At 34.9% G+C, this 26,568-nt stretch overlaps 3 protein-coding genes across 9 annotated transcripts in view; all 3 read right to left on the reverse strand.

Annotated features, from left to right (window-relative positions):
* The window catches only part of LOC110372975 (torso-like protein), a 48,061-nt gene extending 37,742 nt beyond the window's left edge, over positions 1–10,319 (reverse strand). For 2 of the 3 annotated variants that reach the window (XM_021330027.3, XM_064039466.1), the window contains exon 1: positions 9,961–10,319. The gene's annotated coding sequence lies outside the window, so the exon portion shown is untranslated. The remainder of the gene's footprint in view (positions 1–9,960) is intronic. The other variant, XM_021330026.3, reaches the window with a different exon arrangement.
* The window catches only part of LOC110372955 (E3 ubiquitin-protein ligase goliath), a 470,889-nt gene that overhangs the window by 307,941 nt on the left and 136,380 nt on the right, over positions 1–26,568 (reverse strand). The window lies entirely within an intron of this gene.
* On the reverse strand, positions 10,798–13,725 carry LOC110372991 (uncharacterized). Its single transcript, XM_021330062.3, has 3 exons — positions 13,643–13,725; positions 13,398–13,441; positions 10,798–13,316 (listed from the first exon to the last, which is right to left on the reverse strand). Exons 1-3 carry the CDS (start codon positions 13,655–13,657, stop codon positions 10,955–10,957), a joined length of 2,421 nt encoding a protein of 806 aa, XP_021185737.3. The 5' UTR covers positions 13,658–13,725; the 3' UTR covers positions 10,798–10,954.

A 26,568-nucleotide genomic window follows, 5' to 3' on the forward strand; every position in this document is an offset into this window, starting at 1 on the left:
TTGTAATCCTTTCAAAAGGACATAGTTACTGTTACTGTTACAGCTTTTTTATCGACCCACTGCTGGGCTGTGGCCTCCTCTCACAGGGAGAGGGATTGAGCATTAATCACCACACTTGCTCAATGCGGGTTAGTGATTTACTATATTTTTATCAGCCTGTGTCCAAGATATACTTAGAAAATATCTACATACAAACTTAGAAAAGTTGCACTGATACTTGCCTGAACTGGAATCGAACCCACACCCTCATACTCGAGAGGTTGGTTCTTTACCCACTAGGCCACCACGACTTAAGGACATAGTAAATCCGGCCAATTAAAAGTGAGACTGGTTCTACAATCAAACAGTACCTTCTATAAATAAAAACCACTTTTATCCAAACATATTAATGACCAAGGCACTTGTGAATGTCAAACAGCTAAAACAAGTTTCGTTACCTTTGAATTATATAATGTACTACTAGATTACATATGATTATACCAACTGTTATTTAAAAGGTGACAAGAGAAATAGGTGGCTTTGAAACCTTGACCACAAAATGTCCAACATCGTATATACTTAATTTTCTATTACGTTAGTGACCTAGGGGATATATTATGCTCAATACAAATGAGGTCTTATTTAAAAAAGCTTTGAGTCACTTAACATATTCTAAGTAACAGAGTATCAGAATTATAAATGTTCATGGAAGAAGGTTGTCTACATTATGAAGGTTTCCTTAGTAAAAAAAAACATAACGTCACTGTCAAACTACAAATTTGAATTTCAAAAACCGAATTCTTTTAGGCCCCAAAACAAAAGAGGGTGAGAAACGCTCAAACTTTTTTTACATTCAAATGCGTGATTTGTATTCTTGTAAGCCAGCTTGACACAGCATGTCTTCTGCTTGTAAAACGCCTAATAAAATCCCTATTAATATTCAGACTACTGAGAAATCGCAATATTTACGCAACTGCAATCAAATTCGTAGCCTTTGCTGTTGGTAAATGCAGCGTGTCATTGTTTTTATTTTTATTAGTCCTTTGGTCCGTTGGCCTTCCAAGTAATCGCTGAAACTGAGGGGCAAAAGCTGTTATTTCTTTATTTTTAACAGAATTCCCAAAAAGATTTGCAATCTTACTTCCATTTTGACTTCAGCATACATATTGCTTTATTGGAGTCGCTTTAGGTGAACTTTCCTTGCAAATAAAGCTTTGTATTTTATTGATCTGTCCATCTAGATTAGAAAGACAGTCAGTTTCAAATGATCGTTGTAAGTGCGTTACAGACCCCAAAACGTTAAGTTAATAGGTCTATACGTTTCTAAAACAGTTGTTTCTCAGCCATTGATGTTTCTTGTCAATAGTCCATGCATGATTTAAGTTTGCTTTACGCGTGTTTACAAGTATGTTATGGTCATAAAAGTATTCTTATGTTTATGGAAACTATGTTGCAGCTTGAAAGTTCGTGTACATTTTTCTTAACTTTAACTTCTTGTCTTCATAGTCATGACAAATATTCTATAGATCCCTTCTAAACATCCAAAACGAATTTAAATACCAAGACCACTTCATGAACTTAATCCAAAATGATGTTCAGTTTTTGTCATCCCTTTCGATGTACCCAGCAAATTCTCAAGAACGTTTGCGGTCATAGTCGATCGAATAATGTCCTACAGTTATATCAAATGTGAGACTAATGCGTGTTTTTGTTGATATCCCACGAACATTACGAAACTTATGACCTTTAAGTTTTAATATTCGTTCATAATTACAAGATGCTTCGTCTACATTCACGATCAAAAGTTCTTCAAATTATACCTAGACTTTGAACTCTAGATTGTTTTATAAAAGGGATTTTTAGAGAAGGGAAATCATCAAAGCCCAAAAAATGTAGGTGCAGTAAAAGGCATGATAGACTTATGCTGATTAAATCCCATCTGTATTATTTCTAGAGCCCGTTCCAAACCAAAGTTTCAGGAATTCTTTCGTATTCGAAATTTTGGAATAAACTTGAGAAAAGTACCTATACCTACCTACATGTGGAAAAACGTGACTGTGCTAGGTACGTATGTAGTACTATGAATCTCAAATGACTCCTCATATCAAAATGTTATCTCGGCTAAGTTTAGTTTAATCAACTTAAAATTAGGACAACGACTTCTACTAATATGAGAAACGAGTTTAAACGTTTTAAAATTAACTTAGGATTCTAGTAATTTGATATCGATAAATAAATGACTTAAGTTTTAGATTACATCGAGTCTTGAAAGACTGCAAAATAGAACTACTTAAAGGAACATTGTGATAATTACACGGATAAAAGGAGACCACTAGAGTTAGAAAAAAATAAACTGTTTGACAGATAGAGGATGTAACACCAAAAATTGACAGCAAAGTTACCTAGGTTAAAAACAACGATCAAAGGTTGCCTATCAAGCCCTTAGCAAGATCATCAGCAACATTAGACAGCAACCCAGCAAAGAGAAAACCTATAGAGCTCCAACTTTACAACACAATCCCTTTTCTTAACTGCACTTACTCAATAATAAGCTTGTCAAACGGACAATCAATCATCACTGATTTTATGGAGCAACGGCAGACCAATTGACCTAAAATGGTCCTCCTCTCCTAAATTGGTCCTTCCGTCTGTCTGTAAGTACAAAGCCATTGGTTGTTGATCTTTTAACCCACATTGTTCGTAAATTTTTATCGTCGGATGTAAGGATCGGTTGTAAGTGACAAGAGTATTAAGGGACCTGATATGATCTGCGGTGGAAAGTTGGAAGTATGGAATTTGATGCGGGTATTTGTTTTTTTATTGATTTAGGTCTGTGCCTTTGTTTATATCATTTGGCCAACAAGAACAACAACAACAAGTAATAAATAAATCAAATATAATGTATCAGAACTCTCAAGTATAATACCTACGTAATACGAAGACCAATGGGCAAGAAAAAACAATAGCACAAAAAATTTAAAGGACCCAGTATAGAACCCTGTGGTACCCCCACACAATTTACTTAATTCTTAAAACCAATTCAAACATGTAACTTACCGAGTACTTAATTAACCATTCTATCGAAGTAAATGTTGCCGTATATCCCCACCAACTGAACTAGGCCCGTGTTAAACTAGCCTAGATAAAAGTATTTCAATAGTGCTAGTAACTAGACTATTGTCCAAGAAATTGCGTTACTTGGCCCACTTTTGAGGGAGATAACACGTGGTTAAGTTACATTAGGCCTTATTGCTTATCAGAACATCAGTTGTGAACTGGACGCAGATATGGAGTTAGTAGACAAACATGGTTGCTTGGTAGTGTCTCGGGTCTGACGGAAATTATGAACTTAGGATTTCACATTTAGATACAAAGAAACCTATACGCAAAAGGGTTTTACCACGCAAACTATGAAATACTTCATATATGAATGTTACTTGACTTGAGAAAAGATAAGAACAAAAAACGCCAATGAAACAATTTCAATAGAATTTTCATAAAATAATGGCAAAAGAATTTACGTAAACTGCATGCTAATTTCACGATTAATAACAGCTGAAATAACAAGAAAACGATCATCTTTCACAATTCACAAATCAATGAGTAGACAAAGAAAAATAAGATCCGTAGCTTAGATAAGTGGATGTTTCACAAACCATGGCTTATTTGGGAAATAATTCACGATTATTTTGTTCGTGACGGCGTTTGTCAAGAAATGTCGTGGGTCGGGGACACGATACCTTTCAATTTTACTTGGATTCCTTTCAATTGGGTTATAGATCTTGGTATTGTTGTGATAAGAACAATAGACGGGTCCCCTTTTAATATCATTAAAAAAAAAACCTCTATTTATCGTCACGGAACAACAGTAGTCTCAAACTAATAAAGACACAATTAAAAACAATTTATTGTTTCAACTGAAGTTATTCATTCATGTAATATATTACCACAAAATCTCAATTTGCTATAGGGTTTTCCTTTATGGTCAGCAAATAAATTGGATTAAACAAACTTTCCTGTGGGATTCCCGAAATACAAATGTATCAATGACACGTCATGTGCACCATCCAATATTTTAGCTTCTGATTCACAATCTTCATGAAGTATTATACTTCTCAGTAGATCTTCTAAAGCTTGAGATACACGCAAATTCCTTAACATTTGAACATTTACAAATATAAGCAATTTAGTATTATTATCTAAGTACTACAACGTCATCTCATGACCTATAGTGCGATGTTCGCAATTATCGTCAAATCTAGTCCATTCAAGTGTTCACATCAGTCAATTTTAGACCTTAACAGGTTAAAATTTAGGTTCATTTTCTACAGTTGTTTACTATGTTAGGCTGGGTCAGTAGATATGCACCGATGCAGTTATGCACCGTAAATTCTCGCAATTAAACCTTATCATCGTTAAAGACAGTATGACAGATATAATTAAGTTTGATAATAATATTAATTCCCAGAGCTGCACGTGTATCTTTCTAAGTATGTACTTAGTTTATTAGAAAGAAAACGTAGGTAATATTAGAATGAGAAGGTTTGCTATGGAGATGAGGTCACGGTGACGCTGGTGAACACACTCGGGTAATTTCTACAAAAGGCTTTAAAATGAGGAAAACTAAAAGGAAGACATTTATTTGTTTTCAATCTTTCCTTAAGGTTCTTCTCTTGAAGCTGAGTAACTTGCATCTAATACAGAACCTACCACACCGTTTACGAGTTTGATAATCTAAGGACATTATTTCAGACTATAAAAAAAGCCTTTAAGAACTCTAGAGGTCGATAAAAGAACGGTTGTCAGTGTCCGCACGAGTTTTGATTCTCCACAAAAAAATTATATATCATTTGCATCATTAGTTTTTAAAAGTACCTAATGATGATATTTTATTATTTAAATAAAATAAGATATTAGATTTAACCTTCAAGTTGATATTCAGAACTTTGATCTCACATTTAGAATATCGGCTTACGTAAGTTTTTATGAGCTGCATTATTTTTGACTAGTATTTAAAGAAAAACTACTTAAGGAATTTGACATTGAGAATCCTTAAATTGGAAATTCTCACAATCTAAACACATTACCTATTAAGTACCTAATATGAACAAGAATTTCAACAATTTATAGATCGGCATGTTCTTCTATGTAATTCAATATGTGTAAACGGAGCACACATAGGTGATGAAATTTAATACAAAAGGAGTATTAACCATCGGATACTAAAATATATCTATGTAGATGAAAATAAAAAGTTACACAAGGAGATGTTAAGCAAGGTGATGTGCCTAATGTTAAAAATCCTGAAGGCAAAAAGATTTAAAAGCATCAAAAATCACATAAGAACAGTTAAAATGATTGATGACAACCGAGTCCAAATAACACTTCTAAGAGATAATGTTAATAGTAAAACCATACAATGCGAGACAAAAGAAAACAAACAAAGCGTAAAAATATTGCTGCAAAATTCAAAGTCATTGCAGATCAGATAATAGTAAGTGCAGTTCATATAAAGAAACAAGCAAATAAAAGTATTACGATTGTCAAACATCTGCGAGAATGTTGTAATATTACGGAGCCGACGAAATTAAGTAATATCATTGACATCAAAGCAAATGTAATTGCTAGTGCCGAAGTGCAGGTATTGTGCCTCGAATATTTAAAGATTTATTTCTTTAATAGGTATATGAACTGAGATCCTGATTATCACACCGAGATTTTGAAAGAGTTTTCTTAAATCATTGTTAGTGGCTTTGTCTGTTTTAAATCTGAGGTATTGTATAAAAAAACACACAAATTTTCATTAGATAGTGGGAGCTCGTTCATGCACCTGGATAAAAAGTAGTTCCTAGATAATTGGGCTATCTCAATATATTGCGCGTTCAAAAAATCCCCAGTTTTATACTACTAATATAGATGAGATATTTTTTAGTTTTTTCTCTATCACGGATGACTTTATATATGTATATCTTTGACTATCAGATGAGCCATTAGCTTTTTTGAATCTTATTACAAAAAACATTAATTACCCTCAACTTCAAAAGCAGAGTCACGGAAGCGTAAACTTTTTGTATTATTTTAAATGTTAAGTGCTGTTTTTCTATCTTGTTTGGACTTCGGCAACTTGAACTCACTTGGATGTTCGACTTTTAAGTGTCTGCAAGGTTACCGACAAAAAGTTTGGATGCCTTCCCAAATGTGCTATGAGTTTCTATGTAAAAAGTTTCACGTGATACTTTTTTATAAAGCTCCAAATCTAGGTTTGTTATTTTCCATACATTGATCGCTAACTGGGTTAACACTGTTTTACATAACATTTCAATTGACATACAATCATTCGATGCACTACTTTTTATCATCGCATGTGATTTTTACATGTTCGTGTTAGTTCAAAATTATGTCTGTTCCTATAATTTTATTTATGTCATTTTTCTGTGTCACTGAATTGTTATAAAATAGAATATTTTTTATAACAGCTCTTTTAGGTTTGTCATTCTAAACTCTATCAATTAAATGTTAATTTATTTAAAAGAGTGCCTATGTAAGTCCCGTAACCCTCTAATTTGTATTATCTACAGTATCATTAATGTTTGATTGAATTTGAATAATTGCATTACGTTTGTTTTGCTAATTGCATGTAAATGTCAACGTACATAAAATTAAGTAACAGTCTTTTTTGTTAGTAGATTCCTGCTTATTTAGTATCGATTTAAGGGCATCAATTTCTGGTTTAAGGAACCAGCCTGGCAAGAGTTACTTCAAGTTTATACACTCTTTTGCAAAAAAAACGGGCACCTATGCGAAATCTTAGTTTTAAGGACTTTACGTGTATTTCAAATGGTTTTAATGATTGTAGTATGTTTCTAGCATCAAAAGAGTTAGCCGAGCATGCGTGAGAGTGTATTCTAAATTTGAATTTTGTACAATTGCTAAGAAATTGGTTAAACCTTGTTTTGGACTGGCAGAAATTTCGTCGGTGTTTTGAAAAGTTTTTGAAGTGATTTTCAGGAAAATGATAATGCAGTTTTAATTAATGATTAATGTACTTTTTTGTTAAATCAAAACATTTTTGAAAAACTATGCGTATCTGATAAAATTTTCACCTGCTCTAAATGGGCTATACTGATGATTGATGGCAATGTTAAGAGTTTCGGTATTTTAGTCTTAAGCGTTCTATTGTTTAGATATTGTACCCACGTGTTTTAAAATATCGCTTTTTTATAAATAAACACTATTTAGAATAGTATCACTACCTTTGGCTGCGACAAAACAAAATTAAAGTAAGCAGTGCCGATCACAACCCGTCTCCTATCGGACTTTGACATTTAAAAAATACCAAATTTTGAGATAAATGTTAAACTTAACCACATGAAAAATGATGAAGAGGGTTAAAGCTATCTAAAAAGTCAAATTATTGCCTCGTTGAAGCTCTCGATAACTCCATAGGTATCGGGTTACTAAACAACGATTTAGCTGAAAGGGAGTCAAGAATTCAAAATTATTGGCCAAACGTATGTTTCTTAAGAAATGAGCAGATAGCCAATTATTGTTATGATTTAAGCAGGAAAGTGCTGCAGATGCCGGAAAATCTCGGTGTAGGCAAGTTTATTTAATAAAATATCCGTGGGATGAAAACACGCTATTTGAACGCTCAGACTCATAGATCTTCAGAGGTCTACGGAGTTTCCCAAGAGACGAGGTTGTTTAAAAATCAGTAATTACGAGACCTTAAGACCTCGTGCTCACAGTCTATGCGCTATTTTCTGTATTTTGTAGTATTTCAAGACTTTTAAAAATGTCAAAGTCCTATAGGAGACGAGTTCTGATGGGCACTGCTTACTTTAAATTGGTTTTATCGCAGCCAAAGGTACTGATACTCTTCTAAATAGTGTTTATTTATGAAAAAGCGATTTTTTAAAACACGTGGGTACAATATCTAAACTATAGAAACGCTTTACGCTAAAATACTGAAACTCTTAATATTGCCATCAATCATCAGAATAGCCCATTTAGAGCAGGTGAAAATTTTATCAAATACGCATAGTTTTTAAAAAATGTTTTGATCTAACAAAAAAGTACATTAATCATTAATTAAAACTGCATTATCATTTTCCTGAAAATCAGTTCAAAAACTTTTCAAAACACCGACGAACTTTCTGCCAGCAATTAGTCCAAAACAAAGTTTAACCAATTTCTTAGCAATTGTACAAAATTCAAATTTAGAATACACTCTCACGCATGCTCGGCTAACTGTTTTGATGCTAGAAACATACTACAATCATTAAAACCCTTTGAAATACACGTAAAGTCCTTAAAACTAAGATTTCGCATAGGTGCCCGTTTTTTTTGCAAAAGAGTTTATTTATTCTTATTAGGCACGTATTATTCTCTTCAATATGGTAATTTTATGTCGTTAACCACAAAATTATTTTTACGAAATCCAATAAAGATTTCACAAGAACTCGATAATAATTCTTTTATTTATTTTTCCGAATCATTGGCACTGACCACACCAAGGTTATATGACCTTCATTATAGTTACCTGTTCACAAATATACGTTCAAGTTTCGAATGGAAAAAATATTATGAAGTTTCATGCCTGTTCTTATGGAATTCTTGTTTTTTTCCAACGCTGCAATCAATTTTGTGTAAAAGCCTATGAGATCAGCTAGAATCCTTCAATCAATGATTTGGTAGTTCCCAGAAAATTACTTATTCATCATTGTGAGGGACTCATTGGATAATTTAGTGGCTTTAGAGAGCATTGTGGTAGTTTGTCAATGGGCAATCAAGTTCAAATAGGTACGGCGTAATATGGAACAGGAAGTTTTGGCGAGATGAATCCAGAAAATAACTAGATCCTGTGTATGACGCATTAGGACATTACTGACTTAAGGTAACTGGACGTAGAGAATTGGCAAAGGTTACAATTCTAGTAAACAAGTTGATTTAAGAACATATTAGGTACGTACTGACTTGACGTACTTATAACATACAAAACTGAAGTAAAAAATGAAAATAAACAAGTTTCAGAAGATCAGATGTAATGAATGAATAACCTTCATAAGCATGGGAGTCAACAAGATAAAAAAGCGACTTCACAGCCGATCGATAATGATCTATGGAGCTCTTAATTTAATATCATGGTTACATTGACCGGAATGGTTGCAAGACGAGAAAAAGTTGCAAAACCTTACTTAGTGGTACAATGACAGTTTTGCAAGGGTGACTTGCACAGCGGACAAGGCCCAAAGTCAATGGATGACGACCAATGCTGTACTGCTTTTTAAAATAAAAATTGTGTAATCACCGTCTGCCGTTGTCGCCTCGATTGCAAATTTTATTGATTATTAATTTCATGGTTGTTTTTGGCAATTTTAAGGCTTTTGTAAGTAATGTTGTTTGGACGGAATTTAGTTCAAGTTTAGTTATTTGAAAAACCGTTGGTAATTGTATTTTTTGATCATGTAATCAAGATCTTGAAATATTGTTAATACCTACCTACCTAATTGAAAACTATATTATCGCCACTTACCATTACTGGGTTTTCTTGTCCTTTATTTCTTGTTCTTAATTGTTAATGTATTTTAAATTCCCTTTTGTAAACTGTTTGACATGAGTATTTGGCGGATTTCCCCACCTTTGTGAGTTTTCGTCATAAAAAGTCTCATTCACACCTCTGAGAAATAAATATGAGGGTATTTATGTGACTAAAAATAACTTTTAATTTAACTGACCTTGCAAAGTCCAATTACGAAGTCTAACTATATTTTTGAATTCTCTAACTAGATTGCTCAAAATGACTTAAGATTAAACTCATTGGATTATAATAAGAAAATATTGGCAAATAATTCACGAACGAAAAAACCTTAAAAACTGTAAGGCACATACACTATAACCGGACACGAATAACTAACGTCAACTTAACTCCAACTTGAAGCTGAACATAAACACAATGATAAAAAATAAAAAAAAACTTACCAGCTCTTAAATCCCATGAAATTTAGAAAATACAATTTCCTAGTACCATGTGCAGTAATGATAACATCCTTTCATAGGTACAACATTGGTTCATTCACAAAACAATAGGACACAGCAAGAATACCGCGAATTCACTATAATACTAACTTGAAAATCAAAAAAGAATCTAGAACTAACTGACTTGGTATTTTAAAATTGTTTTGGTTCAATCACTTTTGGATTTTCATACTTATTGTCATTGAAAAGTCTGGTTTATTTTGTTCGTTTTAACATGCCGGGTTCGCGGCGGTATTTTTAGAGTGCACTCGGCAATGCGTGTGATTCTATGGCGAGTCAGTGACTACTGGCGGGTGAAGCTTGCAACTACCTCGACTTGATGAACTGGTTGCGTTCTCGCGGGGAGTGTAAACAAATCGCAAGAGGTTAAAAGTATCCTGTTAAATCCTTAAATGGAGACGCAGCTATTTTTTCCAATGAAAATTAGCATCAATTTAACTAATTAGAATCGAAATACCAACTTATTTTAATTCTTATATAGTTTCTTCAAAGCCCTCTAGTGTTATAAATGTGAACTAAATGAACAGCGCCATCTGCTGACGTAGTGACGTACTACTCAGTGTCATGTAATTTTAAACGTTGCTGAGTCTTTGATAAACGCGGTAGATGGCGCTGTTATACAATTCCACACATATTTAGTTTAAAAAGTTTTGTAGTCTGTATATGATATCAACAAACATTGCTAGATGTCGCCTCATTCAAGTTTCGATAAAAATATATTTAAAAAGCCCTCTTTTTTGGAAAGTCGGTGTAAAAATAAAAATCAAGGTTGTAATGCCACCCAAACCCATATATTTATAATCAATATCCTTTAAACAAGCCAGTTCATTTTGATAGCGTCAATAGATTAATGAATAATAAACTTAAATATCATCAAAAAACCTTGTGCTCTTAGCCTACATTAAATTATTTTGTATGTAAATACTTAGTCACACTTCTAAATACTTTCCGTATATCCACTTCTTCCTTTATTACTGACCGGTGATCCGCTGCCTGTAGCGGCAGTACCTCCAATAATTCTGAATTTCGGACCTTCTCTCTCATCTCCACTTTCAGTGTCTTCTGCACTATCAGTTTCTTCTGAAGAATCATTCAAATCCCTCCTACTGGGAAGGATATCAATGAGGTTCAGTAATGACTTCATAACATCCTGTAGTGAAAGCGATGGAAACCTTCTTCCTGACTCTGTTGCATTTACGTTTGCTAATGACTCAGGTATATTTATGTCTAGATCGTTCTTTAACTCCGTATGTGTTTTAATAAGACCTGTATTCTGCGAGTGAGTTCTGCGTATTGACGGTGGTGTTTGGACTCCTGGGCCTTCGATGAGGATAGTTGGTTGCGCAGTTGCCAAAGCCTTGCTGGAAACTGCCGCACGTAAGTTAAGAGGAATTGGTTGATCTTTTCCAACAACATATGTATTGTAATCCACTGAATTTGTATCTGTTCTCATTGGTACTGTGTATGATGCTTTAACAATTAAAGAATAAGGTTTTGAAGAAGCCAAATTAGAGACTGGGTTTTTATTTCCATAGCTGTTTACGCCCAGTCCAGACATTAGTGGTGAATTGTGAGACTTTTCGAGCAAATAAGTTTTTCCTAAAGGGATAATGCCTAAAATTCGTGGCGGATATATAAACGCGACTAGTATACCCTCTAAATAAGGCAAATCTTTCGGAAGAAGAATAGGTTTTTGATACTTTTCTAATATTCGTTGATCAATTTTTTCTCCTATCAACAACGGCCGGAGCTCCAAATTACTCGCGTCTATGAGTGTTCCTTTAGAGTCTGTTATAATGCCGTCTTCATTGATAAAAATCTTGTTATCTGAGAATGTCTTCAGTACCAACTGTCTGAGAAATTTACCGTCGACAGATTGTATATCGTTTGGTAAATTTATGTTATGAAATCTCTTCATTTGTTGATTAAACCATACCTCGAAGGTCACGTAATAATTAGGTTTTTTTAATTCCTTTAGACCCTGAGGTGATTTCTGATCTCGACTTTTCTGGAGTGTGTACACAACATACTGATCTAGATCTCCATTAAGAGGCTTAGCCTCAAGTGTTTCTGAAAGAGGTTGTAAATCCCATTGACCTGGTTTCTCTAAAATGCCTGGGATAGCCTGAAGTTGACCAGTGGAGGATTGAATACTTTCCAGGATATCCTGAGAATTACTAGGATAGACTTGGTGAGAACCTGGCAAAGATTGAATATTTTCAAGTATACCTTGAGAAATTCCTGGAGAAGCTTGAAGGTAAACTGTTGAATACTGAACATTATCGCCCGGAGTATCCTGGGAAATGCTTGGATAAGCCTGCAGGTTGATAATCGAAGACTGAATATTATCCGGAGTATTCTCAGGATTTGTCAGATAGGCCTGAGCATAACCGGTCAAGGACTGAGCGCCTTCAGGGTAACCCTGAGAATTTTTAGGATAAGCCACAGGTTTATTTATTGAAATCTGAATATTTTCCGGGATATTTTCAGAATTTGTTAGGTAAGCCTGCGCGTAACCTGTTATCTGCTGAGTATTTTCGGGTAAACCTTGAGAATTTATTGGGTAAGCCTGTGGATATCCTGGAGAAGGGCTTACAACAGCCTGCGCATAGCCTGACGAAGATTGTTCTGGTAAAGCCTGACCTTGTTCATTTGGATAGTTCGTACTATCATATATCCAGTGTTGCGTGGATTCTGGACTGTAAGTATTGTCTTCCGTTGGGAAGTATATGTTCGTGTTTTCAGGGTACACATTTATACCATCTTGTGGGTAATTAGGATGTGCTGTAAGTTGTGCATTAGATATGGGGACACTACCATCAAGTGCGTATTCATTCCCTTTATTGTTGTTCAGTGGATTTAAATAGATATCATCAGTGATTGGCCGTAATACATGTTCTATAGCTCCCACATTTAGTCCAATAGGTAAAGAATGAGATAACTGAGGATCCAGAGCTTCATAACGATTGTTGTACACTTTTATCTTAGAAGGACTCCCGTTTATTAGTGAGTAAATATTATCTGGAGTTATATTGACTAATCCATCAGTGGGTTCGTAAATCAAATCTGGTATAAGCATTTGTTTTTCAGCACTTGGTGTGTACATTTTGATTTCGTTGGTCTTGTCGTTTATGTATAGGTATATGACTATACGTTGCAGACCATTGTCGTTGGGATCCAGCAATTGTTGGACTATTGGTATATCACCGTCTGGGAAGCAGATGCAGTTTTGGCCATCTGGTGAGCTGTTCATCTTTCTTGTGTTGGGTTGCCATGGCTTATCAGGTTTGTGGGCGTTGCTGGAAATGCAAGGGGTAAGAAGATTAATTGTTGTGATGAGGAAGTAAGTATACGATTGTAATGGGTTTTTGTATAATTACCTCAGATGTTGGTGTAGGCCGGCAGAAAAAAGAAATAGGAGTATCTGAAATAAGAGGATTTTCTGATTAGAATGAAATATTCGGTGCAAAAGTAACTTTACACTTTTATGGCAATGCGGTGGAATCAATTGTACTTTAGTGTAGTTAGTTTGACTTGAACTGTGACAACAGTTTACAGATTAAAATTAGCCAAATACTTAAGTATTTATAATAAAACTTAAAAATAAATTAACGTAGTTTTTTACCTTCAAGTACTTCATTGTGAGGAGTAAATAAATTTCGTTTCAAGAATTAGTTACATTTTATCTTCCCAACGCCACCACACACACAGTACTGAATGTGCCTAATTATCACACGCTTTTATATGTGGAAAAATAATTAGCACAAAAAATTGTGTTAATTTAATACATTTCTCCAATTTAGTGCAACTAATTATTTTATCGTTTCAGTGTGTTTACATATTCAGTGTATAATTGATTTAGTTAATTAGAAAATTGATTGTTATTATTCTGAAATTCATTAACTTGGTTTAATTATTTAAAAAATTAAGCGTATGTTTCGTCATCTATAAACCTACCCTTTTTCCCATTACGCGCATGTTTTATTTGTAAAACAATATTTTGTATATGAATTTTGATGAATACTGTGAAAAAATAGGTACATAATATCTACGTGGATGTATCTTGTGGCTTCCCAGAGAAAAAAATTGTAGGTATACTTTCTTGGACGTGATATCAAACGAGAAATCTTGAAACTTGCAACGAAGAATCTCACCTCTTCGTTCAAATAAAATTATCACTGGCACTAAACAACGAACACAATCAAACACAATGAATGATATACAAAAAAAGTCAATTGCAGATTGTCATACGTCAAAAATCAGCTGAAACAAAATTCTTCTAGTTCGACGGCCAAAATTCCTGCCCCTGTATAAACCTTTAGTTGGATGGTCTATTTGAGCACGTGAAATTGGCTAATTGTGGCTGCACAGCCACAATATAAAGAGTAAAGTTTTACAAAAAAATCAAGACACTAGAACATTGCCATCCAACAATGTTGATGCTGAACGGAGCGTGCCGAAAGCAGTCTATGCTACTAATGAGGAAGCTGTCCCCTAGGTATGGGTCCAGGTATGCGGACACCCAACACTATGCGGAAGGTCCCACCGATTATACGATCCCTGCTGGGATTCCCGGCTCAGGGGTAGGCAAGGGTGGCGGTGCTGGTGGGGCCGTCAGAGAGTCTGGCGGAGGACTGGGCAGGTATGGTGCAGCCCAGGAAGAAGGATACTTCCACCAACAACAGAGGGAACAAATCGAGAAACTCAAGGACAAGTTGAGGCGAGGCGAGGAGATCGGCTTCTCGCAGAAACCGAAAGAGGAATAGTTTTTACAGCCTATTTACTACAAGTTACAAATTATGTGAATTATTATTACATTATTGATTTAAATTGTTTTGCATTCTAATCAGGTGTTATTTTATCAGTTCAGTCGTATTTAATTAAAGTCAGTTTTACCAAAGCTGAGTTTTTTGTTATCCCAATATAAGGGCTTCAGTCCTTACATAACTAGGTAGTGTCGCAGCGCCGCTTCTGAACATAGCTTTGCGCTTGCGCCACGTCAAAAAAAAACTATTGTAGTACTCGAGGGTAATCTTGGGGTAATCAGTTCCTCGTGCTTTTTGAGTTTGGATAGACGTCTGTCGGGCATGAATCGTAATAAACTTATTGCTTATTGAATATTGATAGTAGTACCACGGGTAATTTTGTTTTACTACGAGAAGAAAATTTTAACTGTTCAGAAGACCTAAGTCGTTAGAAATTCTGGGTATGTCGTTATTACCGGAGCCATGCATAGCACTTGATAGGCGCCAGGGGTGACAATCTTAATAGTGGCAAACGAGAAAACGTATCATTATAGGTCTGCAAAATGAAGTGAGACAGTAAATACATTGAGGTCCTTACATGGAAGTGTCATTTTAATTTGGTAGTATTATAATGTAAGATATTAAAGAAACTGAAATATAGATGGCGTTATTTGTAATGACGATGATGCGCGATTGCGTAGTAGTTATGCTTAGGTGTGTAAGAGGGCGCTATCACATCTTTTATTGGTTCTACTCTTACCCTATCTTTTTTTTCAGCTAAAATAAAAAAATAAATAATAAAAATTTTGAGTTGCATATTGAAGCAATTACTAAAATTTAATGTTTATTATCAATTAGCCAGAAATAAAATAAAATTCAAGAATTTATTTTCTACTGGCAACATTAAATCCATTTTCTACATGCAACATTATGCAAAAATTGTCAATCAAACAAATTTGGCTGCCGGTTTGCGCTGAAGTGCTTTTCGGTGTCTTGTTTGTTTTTCCAGATTTTATCCCTATTAGTGCTTTATCCACCTAAGTCCGTTAAGTTGAGCCTCTGCTCCTTCGGCCGTGTCGATTTTGTGCTTGAGGTGATCGAAATCTTGTGAATTTTGTGCTTGAGATAGGACTCGTTGACCCGTTTTGTGATAATTAATATTTATCATGTCTAATAGAAAGTGTTGTGTTCCCGGATGTACAAATGGCTTAGGTAAGCATTTATCAACATCCTTAAAACAAATAGTCGTCATTTTGTCACGACTCCACTGAATTCTAACTTGTTACCTTTTTTCAGACACTACGGGGTATTTACATAAATTCCCTAATCCAGATAAGGATAGGCAGCTATTTAATACATGGGTCTTTCATATTGGTGGTGACATTTTGCAACTTGAAAATAACCATATTTTCAAATACCGCCGCGTCTGTAATGATCATTTCGAACCAAAATATTGGTGCCGGAATAACCGACTTGCCAAAGGAGCTGTACCTACAAAAAACATGCCAGGTTAGTTTTAGTAAAATACCCAAATTAAGGTACCTGTTTACCTTAAAGAGTACCTAAGTCTCAAATTTCTAGAGTTGATGTTAGAAAGAAATAAACAGTCATGTTATTTGAGTTTAAAGTAAACTTTCCAAATCACAAAATGAAAAGCTGCAGTAAGTCTAAAACATCTGAATAGAGATTTCTTTGGAGCCACAATTTCTGTATGTACGCAGTATGTCATACAAGAGTTTCTATATTACATTTCAAAATTTACTATATTTATAATTCATATTATTTTATCGTTGTTTACAGGATTATCTTGCTCGAAATTCAGCATTGAAAAAGAGCACTAAGACCTCTTCAGATTTCAGGACCGTCTACATCAAAAGGTATATTTTATCATATACATATAAACAAGCAATTCATTTTATACATACATACATACATTTACATTACGTATGTACTAGCTTCCACTTGCGGCTTCGTCCGCATGGTGTATTGATAAAAAGTGGCCTATGTCTTAATCCAGGGTATCACCTATCTACATACCAAATTTCAACCAAATCGGTCCAGCCATTTTTGAGTGAAGTTATTTCAAAGATCATTTATTCCTACAAATTAGGCTGAAATTGAGTAACTTGAATGTCACATTTACCAAAAATCCTTTGCTATTTTTAATTTGTTGTAATACTTAAATAGCACTGCATTACACAATTTTGGTACCCTCTTGACTGAATGAATAGGTAATGAATCATAGATCAAATGTTCCAAACATAATATGTGGTATCCATAACGTCTAGTTTTCAAGGTACATGTCAATTATGATTTCTACTACTCTCACTTAGGCATACAAAAAACCATTACCATGTCTGAAATAATTTACTTTTGTATTACTTTGTTTTGTTTAATACTTGTTTCTTTTCAATAATGTCAACATATTTGTGCATAATATGCACCCATGCGGACAGCATATAGTGTAATTGATAGATAGACACTAGCAATAAATGATGTAATAATAACATATACTAATCACTGAATATTATTATTTACAGAACCTGCGCATCTACATATACACTCACAAGGTTCAATTGAAGATGTACAAATGAAAGAGAATCTTGGTGAGTGATCCTACATACAAGCATTTAATCAGCAATTATTTTACACATATTCTGTCCTGGAACTCCTTCATGCGCCCGGATAAAATGTAGCCTCTCTCGATAAATGTGCTAATTTACCTTAAAATCATCTTAAATTGAATTATTTTTGTTGTTCCTGAGTTATAATTTTGCAAACAATTAAAGTAAACTAGCCTCTCTATAAACCTATCCCTTAAGACAAGAGTGATTGATGAAATACAGTTTGTTAAATTACATTTATATGTCATATGCATAAGTCCTAAAATGTTAACATCCTTATCACTACATAGTATAAAACAAAGTCGCTTTTTCTGTCATGTGTCATGTTGTATGTCCCTATGAACGCTCAAATCTTTAAAACTACGCAACGGATTTTGATGCGGTTTTTTGTAATAGGTAGAGTGATTCAAGAGGAAGGTTTTTATGTATAATAACATACATTAAATACTGGGGAAATACTGTTATCCCGTGCGAAGCCGGGGCGGGTCGCTAGTTGATATTATAAACTATATAAAAGAAAAAGTAACTTTGTCTAGTAGTGGGCTGGCTTTAATTAATTCAATATGATTCAAATAATGGTTACTCAATATGAACTGCTACATTCATGATGATGGTAATGATCATCAGCTTAATTGGTTTGTATATAATAGGCACACATTTCTTACCAAATATGTTAATGACCTTTCAGATCCTGTCACTTCAGAATCTCAGTCTGTACACAGTGATAGACAGCCTCATAGTGAAGAAGAAAATGTTGAGGTGGTGAAAGATCTTGGTAAGCAACACAATTGTAATCAAACTTAATAACTTCAAAGCTGAGTTTGCTTGTTACACTCACTATCATGGTTTATTAACTAGGTACTGATTTATAGATTTAATACATATTTCAATCATGGGATACTTTCACACACAACTAGCTTTGATGCTATCTCACTCATATGTACTCTTAAATTCTGCAATTTTTATTCATATGATTCTTATTATTTTTTCAGTGCATCGCAAAGTTAAATGTGTTAGTAAGAAGGCGGTAAAACAGGTTGCTGTTACGAAAACTGAGCGTGCTCTGTATCAGAAAATGCTGCAAGTTGGTGTGAAACTCAGCAAATGCCGTAGCAAGGTTAAAAAGCAGGCAATCAAGATCAAGGCCCTGCAAAATATTACTACAAACCCTCAATTTTTAGAAACTCTAGACAAAATGTCTAGCACATCAAAATTTTAACTTTGCTGCAGTTCAGGGAGCACAAAAGGAAAAAAAGGCCGGCGTTTCACATTAGAGGAAAAATTGTAGCTTTGACTATCCTCAAGCAAAGCCCAAAAGGATACAGATTCCTGAGGAAAATCTTTATCCTGCCATCACGCCAAATTTTAATAAAATTAATTAATATGGCAGATATAAATGCTGGTATCAATAAAAATTTGATGGCACAAATAAAAAAAGCCACACTTAAAATGAAACCAGAGCACAAATTATGTGTGGTTCTTTTGACGAAATGTCACTAAAACCGAATGTGGCATACAATGAAAGGAAGGACAGAGTGAGTGGGTTTGTAACCAATGGGCAAGAGACACTGCCTGAGTATGCAGATCATGCGCAGGTATTTATGATAAGAGGACTTATAAAAAATTATAAGCAACCCGTTGCATACACATTTTCTCAGTCTGCCACAAAGGGACCAGAACTGGCAAAACAATTAAAGGCTGTCATCACAGAACTACAAAATGCTGGTCTTAATGTGGTAGCAACAGTGTGCGACCAAGGAACAAATAATGTTAACTGCATTAAATTCTTGTTACAAGAAACAAGAGGTATTCTGTTAAGAAAATCAGAAGAACCTGAGGGAAATATTATTTTAATAAATAAACAGGAAATCATTCCCTTGTATGACCCACCTCACTTAATGAAATGTATAAGAAATAATTTAATAACGAAAAATCTACTATATAAAAAAGACAACAAAATGCTAATGGCAAAGTGGGAACACATAACTGCACTGCACCAAGAAAACCCAGGCTACAAAGGCATAAGACTGGTGCCAAAATTAACAGACTCCCACTGCATTCCCAGTAAAATTCCACGGATGAAAGTTAAATTTGCTACGCAACTATTCAGCCAAACTGTAGCATCAAATATGGGCTACCTAGCAGGTAAATAAACTTTATTACATAATGTTTTCACATTGCATTATTTTATCGATACTTATATATTATAAAGCTGAACCAATCCAATCACCAAGGTCGATCAGGTCTAATTTGAAATAATCTTTCACCGTTAGATAGCTCATTTATTGAGGAAGACTAAAAGTGACTTTTAATCTGGGTGCGCGAAGTAGCTTTCACGGGATGCGGTAGAACCGCGGGCGGAAGATTGTATAGTAAAAGTTTTCACAAATTAAAAACTGCTCCCAGTTCAGATTTAATAATAACAAGTTTCTTATTGATGACTAGATGCCATAGTAGCCAGTGTATCTGCCTGCCACAGGAGGTCGCGGGTTCGATTCCCGCATAAGTCAAACATTTATGTGTGTGGGTGTTTCTACATATGTACACTATGTTATGTTATTTATAAAATATTTATATTTATATAAGTTCATTTATTGGTTGTCTGCTGTACCCAAATTACAAGCAAGCAATGCTTTGTTTGGGACTAGATTGCGTTGTAAGAACGTGTGAGGAATATTTATTAATATTTTTTTCTTATTTTTGCAGAAAAGGAATAATCTCTCAAGATGCGCAAAATACAGCGGACGTCATCTTGTTTTTTGACAAACTTTTTGACTCCATTAACGGAAGCTTCGGGAAAAGGAAGCACAGTAAACCACTGCTGGGACCTGCGACGCCGAACTCAATACATCACAAAACATGGATGGAGGCAAAAATATTTTTAAAAAATATGAAATTTGTGAATGTAAAAACCTCGAATGTGGAGTATGTTCCCACCTTAAGTAACTGGGTATGGACACTAGAAGGAATAGAACTGCTTTTAAAAAATTGCTGCGAAGTACGGAGTGACATCGGTTTGGTTGCGGCATCTGAATCAGGATCCAATAGAAAATTTTTTTGGATCGATAAGGAGTCAAGGATGCCGCAACGTAAACCCTACTCCAGATGGATTTGAAGCAGCATTTAGCAGCCTTTTAATAAACAGCCTATCTAGTGTCCATGCCCCAGGGACAAATTGTGAGGCAGATAATTGCCACGCTTTGCATGAAGTTCTCATCACAAGCGGGGCCTGCAAAGAACAAATAAATTGTGAGCTCTCTGAGATTCCGGACATTGAATTTACAGCCCTTGAAGACAAAAGCGACCCCCGTATAATTGGGGGGCTACAATATGTTAGCGGTTATTTTATTAAAACCGCTAAGAAGAAAGTCTTCAAGGGTTGTAGTGAATGTAAAAAAAATTTAATGTCCGATCAGGAACACGATTATTTAAAATATAGAGAGTATGCTAATAAAAAATGGCTTTGCAGTCCCAGCGACTCTCTCTTAAATTGTGTTTCGAATCTGCAGGATATAAATTACACAATAATTAAAAAATGTTTGGAAAAAAAATATTTAAAAGATTTCATCAAAACATTAATATTTATACATTTGAAATTCGATTTCATAAAATGTGAAATTCATAAAGAAAAATTAATAGACTTTTTAATCAATATATCCTGCAGATTCTTTATTTACAATTACTGTAAAGATATTAATAAAATATTAATAAATAGGAGAGAGTGTGATGATGATACGGATTCCTATAAGCTAAAAGCGAAAAAATTATACATGAAATGTTTTAAAAGAAAAAAATAAATTATATTAAAGGTTATCAGTGTTTTATTTATTGAAAAACATCTTATAAATATTAAACAAAAAGAAACAAAAATCTACCTAGACCCAGTAACCACTGCTTTATGTAGCTATATGTATATATATTGACAAATAGTTTCTTAAACCTGCGTTCAGAAGGCGCCACTTGTCTTACTTAGTTTGGTAGTCGAGTTGGACCTCTATTTCATAATATAAAAAGTACTCTGTGATAGGCGCTCAGTTAATGACATGAGACTCCAAAACTAGTCCAAAACCACAAACACAAGACATTACAGAAACTTTTCTTAGGTATATGCCATATGCCGCAGACAGAGAAAAGTATTTACTCTGTGGACTAAAAGAAACTTTGATTCGAGATCTGTCACTTTTTGTGTGCCAAAACATGGCAAAAGATGGTTAGAACTTAAAATAGTTTTGGTTTGTGTTTGGTTATATAAATTGAGCAAAATGCACAATGTATTTTCTGTGTCCGTAAACTCCAACCGAATTCCAAAACACATAACACGTAACCTTCCATAACTGATATAGCAACAGGATGATGAGATTCTTTACTCAGATGTATCCTAAAATTCTACCTAACGGCTCAAACATAATGATGCATCCAGAGTGCTTGACTTTTGTCAGAGGAAGGTTAGTACCTTACGTGACATATAAAAGAAATTACGCACATAAATCTGACGGCGATAATCCTGAGAGAGGAACAAGAGAAGAAAATACTCAAGTGGCTATGCCTGGCTTCGTACATCCTGAATCTATGACAGAAGAAGGACTCCTCACGCAGAAAGTAAGGCAGCAGATTGAGGAACATAAAAAGAAGAAGGACAAACCGACTTTACGTAATCCTGAAGGCAGAGAATGAGAAGGCAATCTTGAACGCTGCTGGAATTTTTATTAATCCACATCACCCCAACAACGCCAACAAATTAAAAGTTCTACCTATTAATACGATGTTTTTTTCTTACGCTTATAAGATATATTATGATTCCTAGTTACAATAATAGCAATTTCTTCGAATTCGTCCACGTCTTTGCAATACACCTACACAGTGTGATATGTTGTTTTCTAAGTTGATGGTGTAAGTATAAGCGGCAGTTAGAAGAGAATAGCTGAGGTATAAAACGTCCTAAAAAATAGCCAGCCTTTTCAAACACTGTTGGTGTTGGCTTCCAGTCTTAATTGGACGTAACTGAGTCAGAAAATCAGTATGAGGAGAGCTAGGTCTGACAACAACCTTATCAAATCATACCGGGTCGTTCGGTTAACTGGATATCTGTATACGGCTAGACTGGAAACCGACCAAGATATGGTTTGGGAAAAGGCTAAGAAGACGCGGACGATATAAACCTTCTGTGATTATTTTGATACAACATAACTCTTTGAATACCAGAAAGTATTCCATAAACAATTATTAAATTCACGCAAAAACAAAATCAGTAAAACATGTCACCGTTTCATTTGTCAACCAAGGGAAAGTTAAACACCCCTCTTCTAGCGTAGGGGATAAAAATCTAAAAAAAACCTATAATATTTTAGATACAAAAATTCTTGTTACCAGCAAACCAAGATGGTGTTTTCAACAGCAATACTAAGAAATATACTTTACCCGAAGACCTACTTCCGATACCTCAACCATACTTCTTTGAAAGACTGTCCGGGTGAGATCCGACGGTTCAGGCCCCTTATTCCGGAAGAGGAAGACTTATGTGCCCGTGTCACCCGGTTTGGAAAGCCCCACTATTGCAGAATAATGTGTCGATCAACAGCTTTTATTAAGAACTCCTTGGTCCCTGTTCGGTTCAATCCAGAGCCTTCGATGCATCACCCGGCGTGTACAGACTTTAGCAGGACGAGACTTCATGCTTTGCCCTTAACGAAGAGTCCGGAACATCCCAGCACATGTGTGTCACCCTGGCGGCCGTTCGTAGGGGGTTCCCGCTGGTATGCTGACGAGAGAAACTCTGGGATGCGTTCGGTAAAAGATGCTGCGGGAAGATTGATGTCGTCAGATGTTGATGTGGTCGTTGTAACACATTGATTAACTCATCAGAATGATTTCAGAAAAATCGTAAAGTCAACTCTCAAGATATAGAACCAACTAAACAAAATTACATGAAAATCTCTTAGAGTAGTTCTTTTTCACAACAAATCAAGTTTTAGTTATTAAAATTTAAATACCTACAAAACAGACATTGTGAAAAAGAAACTACTTTAGTGCAGCATCTCGACCCTGAATTTAATTGGTTTTTATAAATGTTTTTACCTTTATACATCTTTTTTCTTGCAGCCATTTAAAGGCGGTATAAATTTCTATAAAATTGCAGCTGTTGTTTTATTCATTTGAACTTAAACTATAAGGCCTAACCTGTTCTCTTGTGTAGTACACTCCTTTTGCTAAATATCCATGATCATAACTGGCCTCTCACTTTCCAAACATTCCATTAGGTAAGTCACTAAACTATGGATAGTCAATTTTGATATGACTTTTTGTAAAATATATTGCGGCGACAATTACAATTATTTAACCAGTTGAATCATTACTTTAAGCAATATGAAAAGTCCTATCAAGTTGTTTACCTTTAGTCGCATGTATGTGCCTACTAAAAATGGAGGGTAGGTTTCCTGTCATATATAGGGCACATAGCCTAGGTATAAAAGAAACAGGCTCTTGATTGCGCCTTCATAATGAATAAGTAGTCACGTGTCCACATTCCGGTGAGGCTCGCGGAGTACAGATGAGCTGGTGTGCTCCTGACAGCTTGAAGACCTCACCACTGTCACTGCGCATATCGGGCAGGGACAGCAAAAAAAGTAGGTATGTAAGTATTTGCTTTAATAAATTAAATCCTATTAACTTAACTTATTAAAATATTTACATTAATTTTAAAAAGTTCATTCAATGTAAAAAAAATCTACAAAATAAATATGTAATTTTAATATCAAAATAATGTTTAATGAAAAAAAAAACAGGGATGCCTGTAGATGTTTTTGAACCTACACTCGCCTCTCCGGGATATTGAGGGGCATAGTTTCAAGTTTGTTTTCAGTTTTCAAATGAGCTGAAGAAGAAATATATCGTATATCATTATTTTTACTTAATCAACTTAGTGAAATAACTTTTTAATGTATTTGGCATTTATTCGCATCTGATTTTGCAAAATAGATGCTGGTGTATTCTTAGAAACGAAAAAAACATAACCCTCTTTCTAGCACAGTCAGATAAAACGCGATTCAGAAAATTAATTCATTTTAATTTCCCAAATCCCATATTTTTTTAATATTCCCAATTATCCCACTTAAACAACAATTTCCCTCAATAAAATTAAACCTACACTCTTACCCACTTAGTTTGCTAACGCTACCTGCGCACACGCAAGAGCACGGGAGCCTGACGAGCGCAGCAAGGGGCCAATCTCTGTTTGTGAAGATAATCTACTGTCTACCGCACAATGCGTCGTGTCAGTCCGACGCCGTCGGTAGGCCAGTGGATGTTACTTGCTTTTTAGGGTTCCGTACCCAAAGGGTAAAACGGGACCCTATTGTTTTCGCTCCTCTGTCCATTCGTCCGTCCGTCCGTCCGTCTGTCACCAGACTGTATCTCATTAACCGTGATAGTTAGAGAGCTGAAATTTTCACAGATGATGTATTTCTGTTGTCGCTATAACAACAAATACTGAAAACTAGAATAAAATAAATATTTTGTTTTTTATTTTTTGCTAATTTTTGCTCTGGTACGGAACCCTTCGTGAGCGAGTCCGACTCGCACTTGGCCGGTTTTTACTTTTGAAACTAAAAGTTAAGTTCGAGAGTTATTTGTGTGTATAGATATGAATTTGGTTGACTTTTGCTATCATGTTTAAGCAACTGTACATACAATTTTGTCTTTATCCGACTGTCCTTAATTGATGAAGGTTTTATTGGACAAATCTTTGCAAATAAGTAAGATGCCAATCTCTGTTTGTGAAGATAATCTACTGTCTGACGCACAATGCGCCGTGTCAGTCCGATGCGTCGGTAGGCCAGTGATGTTACTTGCTTTTTACTTTAGAAACTAAAAGTTAAGTTCGAAAGTTATCTGTGTGTGTTAAAGATATGATTTTGGTTAGCTTTTGCTAGCTTGGTTAATCAATTTTTGTATCTTCGCGTTTTTATCGTTTAAATACTATGTATTCCTATTGTAGGATTAAGAATTTAATTGACTGCACATCATATTAGTAGTAAGCCAAGCTGACAAACTCAGAACTTGCAAAAATAAGTACAACTATCTGTATACCTATAACTAATACCAATCTATAGGGACTTCCAATCTTAATGGCATTTTCCATAAGTTTTCAGAAGTTCCAATTACGTAGCATACATTAATATCTATTACATTTTGTTTTGCTTGATACTCTCGATTCAACTACAAACACTTGTACCTCTGTATTTAGCAAATTCTTCAAAAAGAAGCGTACCTTCTCGTAACACTTGCAACAAGGAAAACCATCTGGAACTAAGTAAGTACAGTAAGGTATCGATTACTTGTTAACAACAAGTACTTCATTTATTTCGCCTCTACAAAACTGGGAAACGGCAAATCAAAAGGCGATATTGAAAAGAGAGCGGCATCGGTGCGCGCGCGCATCAGACGGGCCGCCATCTTTGATTCGCCGCCTTGCCTTTGTGCGCTACCGAATGAGATGCACGAATAGGGCTGATGCTGGTTCGTTAGTGTTAGTTTTGGAGTTTGGTGTAACACCATGAACAGAATGTGGTACAAGCAAAGTATTTCCATGCAATTTTACTAAAGATCTTTGTCGATTTTGATGATTATGATTCCTATTTATACGTGACAAGGTAAATTAATACACCAAAGGAGAAAGTTTTATTGCATTCCAAAGGGATCAGGATAATGAAAGTCTTGGGGAAGCTTTTACAGGTGGATATAAGCAAATAAACTTCAGAAAGTCAAATAACCCTACCAAAGAACCACCTAGAAAATTAATATAGCTTTATAATATGAACGAATCCTATCAATCGAAAGACTGTTGACTGCCAAAGGTGCCAACCCTATAAATTCAGAAGCTATACAAGCATTCATTAAAAGATTTTCAATTGATAATTAAGCTTATGTTACATTGATACTTTCTACTTGTGCCTGAGCATCAAAGAAATTCTTTAGTCTGTAAAAAATCTTGATGAAACTCCTTTGTTGACAGACATTGATTTCGGCATTTGTATTGCGGTGTTAATATTAATATTAGCGAGTTTTTGTGTCAAGTTCTGTGCTGGTATTATGTTGATAGTAATTGTGGGTCTACTAATGTGGCATTTGGAAATGAATTAGGCATTGAAATTGAGGTATTAGTTTCTAAGGTGAGCTTGTATGTT

This window comes from Helicoverpa armigera, chromosome 19 (assembly GCF_030705265.1).
Source record: "Helicoverpa armigera isolate CAAS_96S chromosome 19, ASM3070526v1, whole genome shotgun sequence".
NCBI lineage: Eukaryota > Metazoa > Arthropoda > Insecta > Lepidoptera > Noctuidae > Helicoverpa > Helicoverpa armigera.